Source organism: Bactrocera tryoni, chromosome 3 (assembly GCF_016617805.1).
Source record: "Bactrocera tryoni isolate S06 chromosome 3, CSIRO_BtryS06_freeze2, whole genome shotgun sequence".
NCBI lineage: Eukaryota > Metazoa > Arthropoda > Insecta > Diptera > Tephritidae > Bactrocera > Bactrocera tryoni.
Genome location: NC_052501.1, coordinates 67677316 through 67691027, shown reverse-complemented (window position 1 = coordinate 67691027; position 13712 = coordinate 67677316). Strand labels below are relative to the sequence as shown.

Here is a 13712-nt window from a genome sequence, read left to right as displayed (position 1 = left end):
AAATTTTGGTCAAAAATCGATTTTTTTTAGAAACTGTCATTTTGTCAAAAAAATTTATTTTGGTTATTTGTCCAATTAGTTACTAGATTTAACATTACTTTAACGAAATCTGTTTGTAATTTTAATATCAGAGGATTTGAAAGGTATAGTGGTCACCGCAAAACGTCTTTTTTGAGAGGAGCTTCCGGAGATCAGCTGTGGTTCCTTTCCAAACATAAGTATTTTTACTAATACTAAGTCAGCTAAAAGATACCGTAATATGTGTACAAGTTGTTGGAGCAATAAATTTAAAAGATTTCTCAGAAAAAATTCTGTAGAATTCGCTTTCTTTCGGCCTTCTTATTTCTGCAAAAATGCTTCTTCATTTCAAAACCACAACATAAACCAACATAACAGCTGAAATCGATTTTTTACATAAATAAAATTATCACTAAAATTGTTCTACTTTAAAACTCATTCCTTTTCTACTTCGAAGCTACACTTTTTTCATTAGTTATATGAGTTTATTTCTATGATATACTTAAATATTTAAACTCTCTAATTAAAAAATACGCTCTAATAGTAAAACAAAGTTCCAAATAATATGGAATCAAACGTATCTGTTCCATAACTGAATATAAACAAAAAATACTATTTTGGCAATTTATTGGGAAAATAGTGAACTCAATACTGTTATCAGATTTATATATGGTATCGTCATCTAAAATTAAAAATAACGTAACATCACTTTTCATAAGTTTACAGAAGAAGGAAAAACGATATAATATAAACCACTCATATTGGAACAGAATTTGAGTTTGGTTATAAAATGGTTATATATCTGACGGAGCTGAAAATTTTATGCTACATACTTATGTATTTGTAATATGATATAGTGAATAGTAGGGATAAAAAACTCAATTTCGATTCATTTGATGATACGTTATTTTGCATTTTAGGTGACGACATATTTTTTATTCGATTTTGAAATGATTACGTGGTGGCTAGGCATACAATACTTGTATTTATACTCACTTTTTATATCCTCCAAACAGGCAAGTCCATCGAAGTCGCAAATACGCAAAACTCGTCCATTTTTCACTTTGATGATAAAAAATCGAACAATTTTCGTATCAATCATATTTATTTACATATAAGTATATATAAATATATTAAGGGTGATTTCTTAGGTTTACAGCATTTTCTAGACAACAAATTATCATTAGTGGTGGGGTATATTACTGAAGGTACGTAACATCAGCAATCAAAGCTGCCATATTTTTTATTGCAAGATATTTTTAAGATTCCCTTGCATTAAGAAAAACTTTTTGTGTGGTGTGGTTTTCAATTATTTATTTATATTTTTTAGTTATATATTTTTATACCCTGAACAGGGTATATTAAGTTTGTCACGAAGTTTGTAACACCCAGAAGGAAGCGGCGGAGACCCTGTAAAGTATATACAGGATTCTGACACTCGAAGTGTAATCAATTTCAGAGCGCTCGCGCAGCTGTCGCACTGGAATCAGCTGTTTATAAATTTGCTGAATGACAGTTCGGAGTATTGTTCACAAGTGTACAAAAGCGTTTTGCCAAAAGTGAACGCAAAAAAAGTGATCAGCGATGGAATTCAAAGGTAATAGTCTGATCGCTTTATATTTAGCTGGAAAATCACAGCCAGCAATTGTTCGTGAGCTCATACACCTTACTGTGAATAAAGTTTTTGTTTATCGCACCATCACTGGATACAATGATACTGATACTGATCGCAAAACGCTATGGAGGTGGTCATCAAAGGACTACAACGTCACGTGAGGAGGTTCGGAAAGTGAAGAAGCGACTTGAGCGAAATCCACGACGAAGTGTCAATCAAATGGGTAAAGGAATGAAAATATCCGGCCGCAGCATCCGACGCATATTGAAAAATGAGCTCAAGGTCAAGCCTTACAACTTCCAAAAAGCCTATAATCTCAAACCGAAGCAGCAAGAAGTAAGACTTGAGAGAGCGAAGCAGTTGCTTCGCTTAGCCGAAAGCGATCAAATTGCGAACATTGTGTTTTCTGACGAAACAATTTTTTCAATTGAGCAATTCACAAACTGTTTACTTGACCGACCGTTCATACGAGAATCTAAGTCATCGGTTGGCCACCAGGAGGCAGCACCCGCCACAAATAATGGTTTGGGCCGCTGTCACTGCAGATGGACGCTCTCCAATTGTTTTCATCGAGCCTGGCGTCAAAGTAAATGCGACATATTATCGGGAAAGTGTTCTGGAGGCTGCCTTGAAGCCGTGGGCAAACAAACATTTCGGTCCCAAACTATGGACGTTTCAACAAGACTCAGCACCGTCTCACAAAGCGCGAGTGAACCAAGAAAGGCTGAAAAACAACGTTCCGAACTTCATTAAGGCCACACAATGCCTCTCGAATTCACCAGATGCGAATCCAATGGATTATTCTCTCTGGGCCATTTTGGAGAGCAAGGACCGAAGTAAAAAATACACCAGTCTCGAGATGCTGAAGAAAGCCATTGTCCGTGAGTGGGCCAAAATACCGGCAAGTCACATTCGGGCAGCTTGCGATTCGTTTTTTGACCGCCTCAAGGCCATAGTTAAGACAAAAGGTGGTCAAACCGAACAAAAGTGAATTGGTCCTGAATTTATGATTATTTTCACAAATTCTGTACTTTAAAATAAATAAAAATAATTTTCCAAACCGAATTTATGGTTCTTTTTATTGGTTACTTCGAGTGCCGAACCCTGTATATAAATGATAAGTATGTTGAGCTGAGTGTATTTAGCCATGGCCGTCTGTCGGTCTGTCCGTCTGTATATATACGAACTAGTCCCTCAGTTTTTAAGATATCGATTCGAAATTTTGCAAACGTCATTTTCTCTTCAAGAAGCTGCTCATTTGTCGGAACTGGCGATAACGGACCACTGTAACATATAGCTTCCATACAAACTGAACACATAGTTACTAAAAGAAATGTACCTGTTAAGGGTATATTAGCTTTCTTGTTTAATTCAAGATTGATGCCACGCTAAAGTTAAAATACTGGTAATTTTGTTAGTTTATATAGTACACATAACCTGACAAAATTACCAGTATTTTAAGTTAAGTAGTTTGGCAATTAAATTCTGGACACCTAAAAAATCACCCTTTATAAACATTTTGCATATCGCAAATCATCCATCTGCATAAAAGGAGAAAGACTTAAGTTGTAAAAGCGTTAAACGCGTTAATCCATTTTGTAATCGAAACTAACAGTGATTTAAGCTTAGCGGACTTTTTGGGGCATATGCCGTTATCTAAGTTGATGTATGCATGTATGTGTTAAATTTTCGTATTAAATTTTGTGTTCAAAAACAAAAAAAAAAACAATAACTTACTCATCCGCACTGACCAAATTGCCAAATATAACTTTACCGTTTCATTAACAAAATGGCGGCGTTGCTTAAGTGTGACGCCAACACCACAGTTTTGGCGCCTAAATGATGCACTGGCAAAATAATTGGCTGAATTTCAGCATTTTTTGCGTTCTCGTAAAATAATACAGCGCAGATAACTGTGAAATTGCAAAATAATATTTAAATAAAAACACGCACACACACACAAGTGCGCAAATAAAATTAAATAGCCAAAGCGCGGAGGCAAAGAGTAAATATTAACATTTGTTTAATATTCAAAATGGCGTCAATGGTTTTTAGCAAATAAATGCCTTGTCATTTTCAACGACACACACACTGAACCACAAATACATACATATATGTATATGTATGTACATATATACAAACATACATACATAAAAGCAAAATAAAACGGATATTTCCATAACGGTATTATTGCGGCGTATTGTTATTTGAACTCAGCACGGCATAACGCTTTTTAATTATAACGGTAAGCATTTAAATTTTTTAATTATTTTAATTTCTCTGTTTCTAATTAATATAATGTTTTCGGCTCGCATTAAGTTTAATTGTGTCAGAATCGCTCGCGGTGGTGCAAAGTGTGGTGGTGTTTTTGGTGTTGCTTGTTGCTGTTTTTGGCTTTACGTTCAATACTCACAGCGATTGCGATAGAAATGCGGCACACAACCGCACACTTTAAGCGCGAAGAACATGCGGCACTCGGCCAAGCAGAGTCCGAAACTGTAAATGGGCGAAGTTAGCATCTCCTCGGCCTCGTATTGATAGCGACATTTGCGTTGTTTGGTGGTGAAGCTGTGGAGAAGGTAATTTGTTTACATGAAATAACACACATTTAATTTGCCAGACAGAGAATACATGAGATTGAGGGGTTTATATTCACTACGGGTTTCCACTTTCCCTTGGCAAACCTAAATTTGACTCACATAACTAAAGTTATGGTCACATTTTAGTGAAGTATATCCCTTACCTATAAAGCCTCATCTCCCGTAATCTTACAAAACAAACAGAAATATAACGGTAGTAACGGGTGATCCAAGTGGAGGTACTTTTTTTGACAGATCACGCATGAGGGCACAATAGACCAAAGGTCGCGGTGCATTCCTCATGTATTAATCAATGAGTCGTGTCAAGCTGTCATGTTATTTTTGTTCAGTATTGTTTAACATTTCATCATGGAAGGACTTACGCCTGTTTCAATTCGCCACTCCATCACCCATCTTGAGACCCAGTATGCATTATTGGATAATATTCGATCAAATAGACCACTTCCAACAAGTATGTAGTGAAGAAAGCATAGCAGCCATAGCAGAGATTGTACACGAAGACCGCAGAGAGTTGTTTCGGTGCTGTAAAAAATACAGCTTGTGCAAGGGCTGAAGCTGTTCGACCTTCCCAAGCGACTTCGTTTCGTTCTATGAGCTCTTGAAAAGTTCCAAGAAGATCCGACATTTTCGAGCCAAATTTCGTTCAAAGATGAGGATCTTTTCTGGCTCAATGGATGTGTAAGCAAGCAAAATTGCCCCATTTGGGACAAAGATCAACTTGAAGAGATTCAAGAGCTGTCATTTCATCCACAAAAACTACGGTTTGGTGTGGTTTGTGAGCCATTCAGGCCTTGAAGCTTAACATAACATGTGTCATTCGCCAATTACCAGTCGAAATGTCATCGAACGAGTCATCGAAAATTGAAACGTAGTCGCAGCCAACATTAGAAAGAGTTAATCTTCAGAAAATGAATGCTAAAGAATGTTCCTTCGAATTATTATAGGAAAAAATCCTGACGTGATGGAGCGAAACGGACTTCAGATTCGGTTTCAGCGGCCCAAAATACATATATTACACCATGTTTGGTCAAAGAAACCTTTCATCGATTTTTTTTTGTGGACCTGTGTTATATATCATTTTACCTCCTTTTCAAACTGAAAAAGAACCTTGTCTTAAAACCATGATTTATGTAATGGAGGATAGAAAGAGATGCACTGTTCCACGTGCACATACTAGTCCTTTTGCTAGTAAGCAATACCTGAGCTGATCTGCTGCATTCTGGGTACTGTGCCATATGGATGAGGAAACTTTCCTTTGGCATATGTAGAATGGACTCTTTTCAAGTTTTCAGTGGTTTCAGTGGGCTAAAAGCAAATTTGGTACATTCATCTATCGCCGTCTCAAAATATTCCCCGATGTATTTGTTTGATTTCCAAAACTACTTTATAAATTTAAACTTAAAGGGTTAGTTAATATTTTGAGCCTGTCTCCGTGTAGTCCTAGAATAAATCGTCTTTTAGATTGTTGCTTATAAATTTGCCACAACCGAAGTCGGAATAAAATTAGTTAAAGACATAATTTAATCTGAGAAAAGGACAACTGTATGATCAAAAAAAAAATGAGAACTAAATAAATTTATATTGGGAAGCTTCAAAAGTTAGCTGATTATATTGGTCGCACAGAATTCAGACGATGGATAAGCTCACATTTAACTTAGTTCCCTAAAGCTAAATTTATACACTATCGAACGTCTTGATTATACTTATGTCTTTCTAAAACCATATTTCAGTACAGTTTCGAAACTTTTTTTGAAAAATATAACCATTACTTACGCCCTCGCCTCCTCCGCTGTATAGATCTCTAACGCGATCAATTCCACTGTCGTATAATCGGTTTCTGGAAATGTGTAACGTTGCTTGGATATGTTCGGTATATCACCTGAGCCATGAAAATAGACATCATACGCGGTGGAGAGGTTTATAATCTGTGCATAAATTTCACCATCTAGCGGATGGACGGTGACACGATCTCCATGATCCAATATGTTCCAGTCGTTGCGTTTCCAATAGCTGAAAATAGAAAGGATGGATAGATGTGAAAGGAAGAAACCGGAAAAAATTTTAGTTCTGAAAAGTTTTTTCCATACTTACTCATAAGAATTATAACGGGCCACAAGCGAGTTCACCGAATGACAAATACCGAATTCGGTGAGTGTTTCATATATGAACATTTGCACGGCGGCGCCACTACTCATCTCCGGCTCGAAGTTCCACTTGAGTTCATACAGCAAATCCAGGTACTTGCTGCTCGGTATGCCGAAAGTTTTATTACGCGGTAGTGTCTCAATATTTTCATAGGTGAGACGCGCCAACTTCTCGATGAAAGCATGGAAATCGATACGATCCTGCTCCGATTCGAAGGTTTCGGGATGTTTCCTTGTTTAAAGAAGAAAAAAAAAATTGAAATTCGCCTTGAGATCTTTGAATGAAATGTTAGACTCGACTCACTCCATGTACTCCTCAACTTTTAATTCATCAATGCGTTTATGCGGACAAACAGTGAGCGAGGGAAAGCTTGTATTCCACACCAACTTATTGCGATCCATAGATATGACCATGGGTGATGTCTGAAAACGTTCCCACGTACGTTTACTCAACGAAATGATGGCGAAGAGCGCCAAACAGATGAAGGCGAGCCAAATCATACTAAGGACGGGATAGAGCAGACATGAATAAACGGAAATATGAAACGGATGGAATTATTAAAGCGTTCAAAAAGTGAACTGTTTCCTGATATATGAAAGAGAGTGTATGTGTTAGCTTTGGCTTTGGTACATGTCCCGCTATGAGTGTGTGAATGACCGGCCGTAAAATGGCGTCATAACTCTGCGAATTTCAGCGCGTTCATAAAAATCTATTGCGTGTAAATTTATATGATTCTTTGTTTTTTGGCTGCTCATGAAAATCGCAGCCGCAAAAGGCAAAAGTCAAGTCAACAAACTCCCAGTCTGCATACTTTTACACACACTGCTGGGTGGTGGCAATAAAAATTTTGGCGGATATGAAATGTGAAATGCATAATTTGCAAAGTTTTATCCAATGCAGCGCTCGGCGAAAATATATTATTAGAAAGAGTCTAAAAAATAACTGTACAGAAAAAATTGTTGCACAAGTCAATGGACTCAATGCGACTATTTTATGCGTTAGGGTGTGTGTATTTACATTAGAGATAGACATTAGAATGGCCTTAGTATGCAATAAACGGACTTTACTAGATTTCCATAACTCAGGAGCGACTGTACATTATATTCACTGTATTTGAATTACATCTGGCACCTCACAATTAAAAACTGCCTTAATCGGATAATAATTTCTAAAGCCCCGCAGATACAAATAAATGGACCTTAGTGCCTAACGATCACTATTTACCAAAAATATTGGTAAGACTTTGAGGTATCTTAATTAAAGTCAGAGAGCATGTTTTTCTGGTAATAATAGTGAATGGTGAGTTATTTTCACATTGTAATATTCTCGAATGTTAGGTTAAGTTAGGCTCATCTTTTAGGCCCATAAGTCACGCACAGACCAGTTTTGCTCCTATGCGATATCAGATAGAGTTTAGTTGCTAGGTTCAAGAGGAGCAGTCATCCTTTAGGATGCCTGCGTTTGACGCAAATTTTAAAATACTCTGCGGCCTCACTATCGATACCTCCTGCAGAGTTTCATACGGTGGGGACCCCAGATGCTTACAGCGTAGTCTTCCGGATGCGGGCATTTTGCACAAGAGATCCACCGTTTTGCACATGACTTTTGGAGTTTTGCACCCTGGTTTTGATTTTGTCAAGATCGTCGTATAGACAATGCATGGGTTTCCCATGGTCAGGGTTTCGGATGTTAGCCGTACTCCATTCTTGGCAATTTCGTCCTGGCCCGGCACCCAGTAGAAGTAAAGTTGCTTACTTCTGGCCGATATGCGATGTGAGGTTACTGCCTTGATTGCTGCTTGGCTGTCTACGTAGATATTGACTCTGAATTGCCTTCAGATGCATGAGAGGAACGAATGCACAGACCTCTTTCAGATTAAGAATCTTTTGTCGCTCAGTTTTGCTAAATTTTTTCTTTTGGTGTTATTCATTGCGTTTACATGAGCGATACGAGTCCGACAGCTTGACTTGGTTCCCTTATATGTTACAAAATATATGTAATAATAATAGTCAATCCGAACATAATTTAAGTATTCGTATTCATTCCAAGAGCTATTGAAACCATGAAAGTTATAACAAAATGAAAAGTAATGCCGAATTTTGTAGAAGCGAACACAAAGAGTGATACTCTTCGTCTTTCCTCCTCGTTCATTCGCCTATCAAAACCGCGACAAAAATGGTTCTCATATGAACATAGTCATAGGGAATATGCGAGATATTTTGAAAATTGAGTACATATACAAATGCGATTCAGTGTGTTAGAAATCTGAAACGTCCCATACATATGTATGCACATAGGTATAGATATTATGCGTGACCTAAGCATTTCCATGAGCATCTTCGGAATGTGGAACGAAATTGTCGTTGAGACGCTGTGCGTCTCCGAGTAGACGCCACAATGGCTCATAAAGCTTTCGTTACGAATCGTAGTGATAAGACCATGGCGATGTGTTTCACGCCATTTCCGCAATGATTTGAAGAAGAAGGAGAAAATGAACATGAGGATTCAAGTGGATTCATGAAAAGGCATGGCGGAGAGAAAGAGAAGTGGAAGTGCTAAACCTTGTAATGATTTTTGGAAATTAACCCCTTTGAAGAAGAGAAAGCACAGCGAGCTCGTGGCGCTGAAAAATTCACATAATATACGTAAGTGTGTAAATACTTTCATACCTACATATGTGTGTAAATATGTGTAAAACACATATAGTAAATAAATAAAATTTTTTTTTATATAAGTACATACATATGTACATACATATTACTTCCGAAAGAAATGTGTGAAATTATGATATGAGATGCAATGCTTGCGTTTCTTTTTATACACTGAAATATATCCTAAGTTTGTTACACCTCGCAGGGAACGTTGGAGACTCTATAATATTTATACATTGTGACAAAAAAGTAGCCGAAAATTGTAAATAAAAGGCAAAATATTTAATTATTCATCAATATATTATGTTGCCAAAAAAGTCTTGCGGTATTTTTATTGAATTTTCAATTGTTCATAAAATTGGTTACAATAATGCGATTCAAGTCAAATATGCGCCGTTTGGTTCGATGACGCGTTCCCAACGAGACGCCAACTTCATAATGCCCCTCTCATAGGAGCTCGCTTCCCTATTTGCAAAAAACTCGGAGAGCCAATTTTCACACTCTCTCTTGTGGCCAACTTCAGACTACCAAGCGCGTTCGCCATGGACAGAAACAGGTGGTAATCACTTGGTGCGAGACCCGGACTATACGGTGGATGCAAAAGAACCTCCCATCCGAGCTCCCGGAGCTTCTGGCGCGTCACTAAAGATGTGTGTGGCCTGGCGTTGTCCTGATGGAAGACAATTCGCCTTCTGTTGATCAAAGATGGCCTCTTCTGCATGAGTGCTGCCTTCAAGCGGTCCAGTTGTTGGCAGTACAGGTCCAAATTGAGCGTTTGGCCATAAGGGAGCAGCTCATAGTGGATTATTCCCTGCCAATCCCACCAAACATACAGAAGAACCTTCCTGGCCGTCAATCCAGGCTTGGCCACCGTCCGACCACGACCGTTTGCGCCTTACGTTATCGTAAGTGTCCCACTTTTCATCGCCAGTCACCATATGCTTCAAAAACGAATCGATTTTGTTGCGATTCAGAAGCGATTCGCATGCGTCGATACGGTCAAAGATGTTTTTTTGCGTCAATTCGTGTGGCACCCATACATCGAGCTTCTTAGTGACTCCAAGCTTCTTCAAATGGTTTATAACGGCTTGATGACTCATGCCCAGCTCTTGACCGATGCTACGGCTGCATTATATATTTAGTCGCCTTCAAAGTAATCTCCACCAGATGTATAAAACTTACGCCAACGATTTGGAATGCACCTTCTGCTCATTCAGCGCATTATGTTTTATCTTTTAGATACATTGAAAACGGGTTCAACGAAGCGCCAATTTCAGTTTGGGGAACAAAAAAAAATCACACAGAACCAAATCTGATGATCAATAGTATTCATTGTGTTTTTAGCTTTAAATTTGATCACAATCATGGTTCGATCCGATGGTGCATTATCATCGTCTACAGTCCACGAATTGTTCTTGCGCAATTCCGACGATTTTCGACGGTGGTTCTCACGCAAACGCCTTACTATGGTCAAATAGAACTCAATATTGACCGTATGTCCCTCCGGAGCAAATTCATGATGCACCACACCACCAATATCGAAAAGAAACAATGAGCAGCACCTTGATTTTTGAGCGGCCTTGGCTTGGTTTTTTGGTTTTGGCTCGCGTTTTTCTTTCCATTCCGATGACTGTTGACTTGTTTGCATGCCAAACTCATAAATCCACGTTTTATCGGCAGTTATAATGCTCTTCATAAATATGAGATTGGAATTCGATCAAGCATGTCTAAAGAGACTTTTTTACGGTACTCTTTTTGAAAAAAGTTCAGCTTTATCGGGCTGTTCAGGGCTCTCTTGCCATCTCTTAAACACTTGGCTGACGATTTTCAAGCACCATATCCTTTTTAATATTCATCAGTTGAAGAGGTCGAAGGTCATGTAGAACGACATATGTCTTCAACTATCTCTCCACCATCATTTGAATTTGTACCACTCGTAAAGTTGTGTTTTTGATAAAACTGAATTACCGTAAGCCTTTTCCATCATTTGTAATGATTTCGCACTCGAAACTGGGTTAGAGATACAAATTCTTTGTTCGATATTTTCACCCATTGTAAAATGGCAACGCACTACTGAGGTGTACCGACTTAAGCAGCTGCTGTAAACAAACTGGTTTAATAGATCTGGCTCATATTTGGCATAGTAATTAAGGACAGTCCCACCAACTTGGCAGAATTAATTTTTTTTTTTTGAAATATCATTTATCCGGATCGGATTCGGTTTTGCCACAATGTATGTATGTAGTATAATGAATTATCAGCAATACGAGCTGATTCGATTTAGACAAGTTTATCTGTGCGTCTGTCTGTATTTGATTTTTTGAGATATCGATCGGATTATTGTCAAAGGCAGCGCTATAACATCAGAAGATATACTATTCCAGACCGAACCGCTATGCCATATACTAGCTGCCGTACAAATTGATCGGCCAAATCGAATTCTTGTAAGAAATCTTCACTATTTGTGAAATGTATTATAACTTTGGTTCTTTAAATGAGTTAAGGTTCCCCCCCACTCTACCCTAAGAAAAACTGGCGCACCCTAACACATCACACCACACTTGAGAATATCACCACATCCAGCAAGCGGTCACCACACGACGACAACGCATGCCGCCATACCAACAAAAAGGATTTGAATAATCGCTTACAATACAATTCGCACGTCAACACTCGAATAGATACTGGGCTCATCAATATTCGTCTATAAGATATTCGATTCTACGCGACGCCACGTCAATATCTTCTACAATCGCTCAGCCGTTCGGTTTGCGAATCATATCCGCCCGCTTTGTACACTCGTCTTTCAAATACATTACAACTTCATATTTATACCCTGAACAGGGTATATTAAGATATTAAGTTGGTCACGAAGTTTGTAACATCCAGAAGGAAGCGTCGGAGACCCTATAAAGTATATACATATGTATATAAATGATCAGTATGTTGAGCTGAGCCGATTTAGCAATGTCCGTCCATCCGTCCGTCCGTCTGTCTGTATATATACGAACTAGTCCCTCAGTTTTTAAAATATCGTTCTGAAATTTTGTAAACGTCATTTTCTCTTCAAGAAGCTGCTCATTTGTCGGAGCTGCCGATATCGGACCACTATAACATATAGCTGCCATACAAACTGAACGATCGGAATCAAGTTCTGGTATGGAAAACTTTCACATTTGACAATGTATCTTCACAAAAGTTGGCACAGATTATTTTTTAGGGCAACAATGTAATTTCCGAAGAAATTGTTCAGATCGGTTAACTATAGCATATAGCTGCCATACAAACCGAACGATCGGAAAAAAGTTCTTGTATGAAAAACTTTAGCATTTGACACGATCTATTCACGAAATTTGGCACAGATTATTTTCTAAGGCAATAATGTAATCTCTGAAGAAATTGTTCAGATCGGCTTACTATAGCATATAGCTGCCATACAAACTGAACGATCGGAAAAAAGTTCTTGTATGGAAAACTTTAGCATTTGACAAGATATATTCACCAAATTTGGCACAGATTATTTTCTAAGGAAACAATGTAATCTCCGAAGAAATTGTTCAAATCGGCTTGCTATAGCATATAGCTGCCATACATACTGAACGATCGGAAAAAAGTTCTTGTATGGAAAGCTTTCGCATTTGACAAGATATATTCACGAAATTTAGCACAGATTATTTTCTAAGGCAACAACGTAATCTCCGAAGAAATTGTTCAGATCGGATTACTATAGCATATAGCTGCCATACAAACCGAACGATCGGAATCAAGTTCTTGTATGAAAAACTTTCACATTTGACAAGATATATTCACGAAATTTGGCACAGATTATTTTCTAAAGCAACAATGTAATCTCCGAAAAAATTGTTCAGATCGGATTACTATAGCATATAGCTGCCATACAAACCGAACGATCGGAAAAAAGTTCTTGTATGAAAAACTTAAGCATTTGACAAGATATATTCACGAAATTTGGCACAGATTATTTTCTAAGGCAACAATGTAATCTCCGAAGAAATTGTTCAGATCGGCTTGCTATAGCATATAGCTGCCATACAAACTGAACGATCGGAATCAAGTTCTTGTATGGAAAGCTTTCACATTTGACAATGTATCTTCACAAAAGTTGGCATAGGTTATTTTTTAGGGCAACAACGTAATCTCCGTAGAAATTGTTCAGATCGGCTTGCTATAGCATATAGCTGCCATATAAACTGAACACATAGTTACTAACAGAAATGCACCTATGAAGGGTATATCATCTTCGGTGCAGCTGAAGTTAACGTTTTTTCTTGTTACATATATGTATTAAATAAACAATAAACTAAAATGATTGTACATTTGAAATATGTGAGCATCTTCATTTAACGATCGCGAAAGTGGTTAGTATTTTTGTTTGTTTGGGCAGCAAATTAAACAGGTTTGGTTTTCTTGTTTTGGTAACGGTATTAAAGAACAAATAAATAAAAGAAGAAGAATAATTCTTAATAAATTTTTGTCAACAGAATAATAATGAATTTGAACTACTTTTTATAAAACATATCAATATTTGTTCATATAAATTAACGCTTTAAACACCAGCATACGTTTATGAGGGCAATTGAGAACTCCAAATAAGTTCCAAAATATACACACGAAGAGTAGTAATACCTTCATCACATCCAAAGGTCGCGTTCAGTGCATTCC

At 37.6% G+C, this 13712-nt stretch overlaps 1 protein-coding gene across 1 annotated transcript in view; it reads right to left on the bottom strand.

Moving 5' to 3' along the window:
* The window catches only part of LOC120770742 (sodium channel protein Nach), a 39914-nt gene that overhangs the window by 11692 nt on the left and 14510 nt on the right, over positions 1-13712 (bottom strand). The window contains exons 2-6 of the mRNA XM_040098330.1: positions 6682-6879; positions 6325-6609; positions 6007-6243; positions 4047-4201; positions 1015-1080 (exon numbers count right to left, since the gene is read on the bottom strand). Of these exons, the coding sequence (XP_039954264.1) occupies positions 1015-1080; positions 4047-4201; positions 6007-6243; positions 6325-6609; positions 6682-6879 (941 nt within the window). The remainder of the gene's footprint in view (positions 1-1014; positions 1081-4046; positions 4202-6006; positions 6244-6324; positions 6610-6681; positions 6880-13712) is intronic.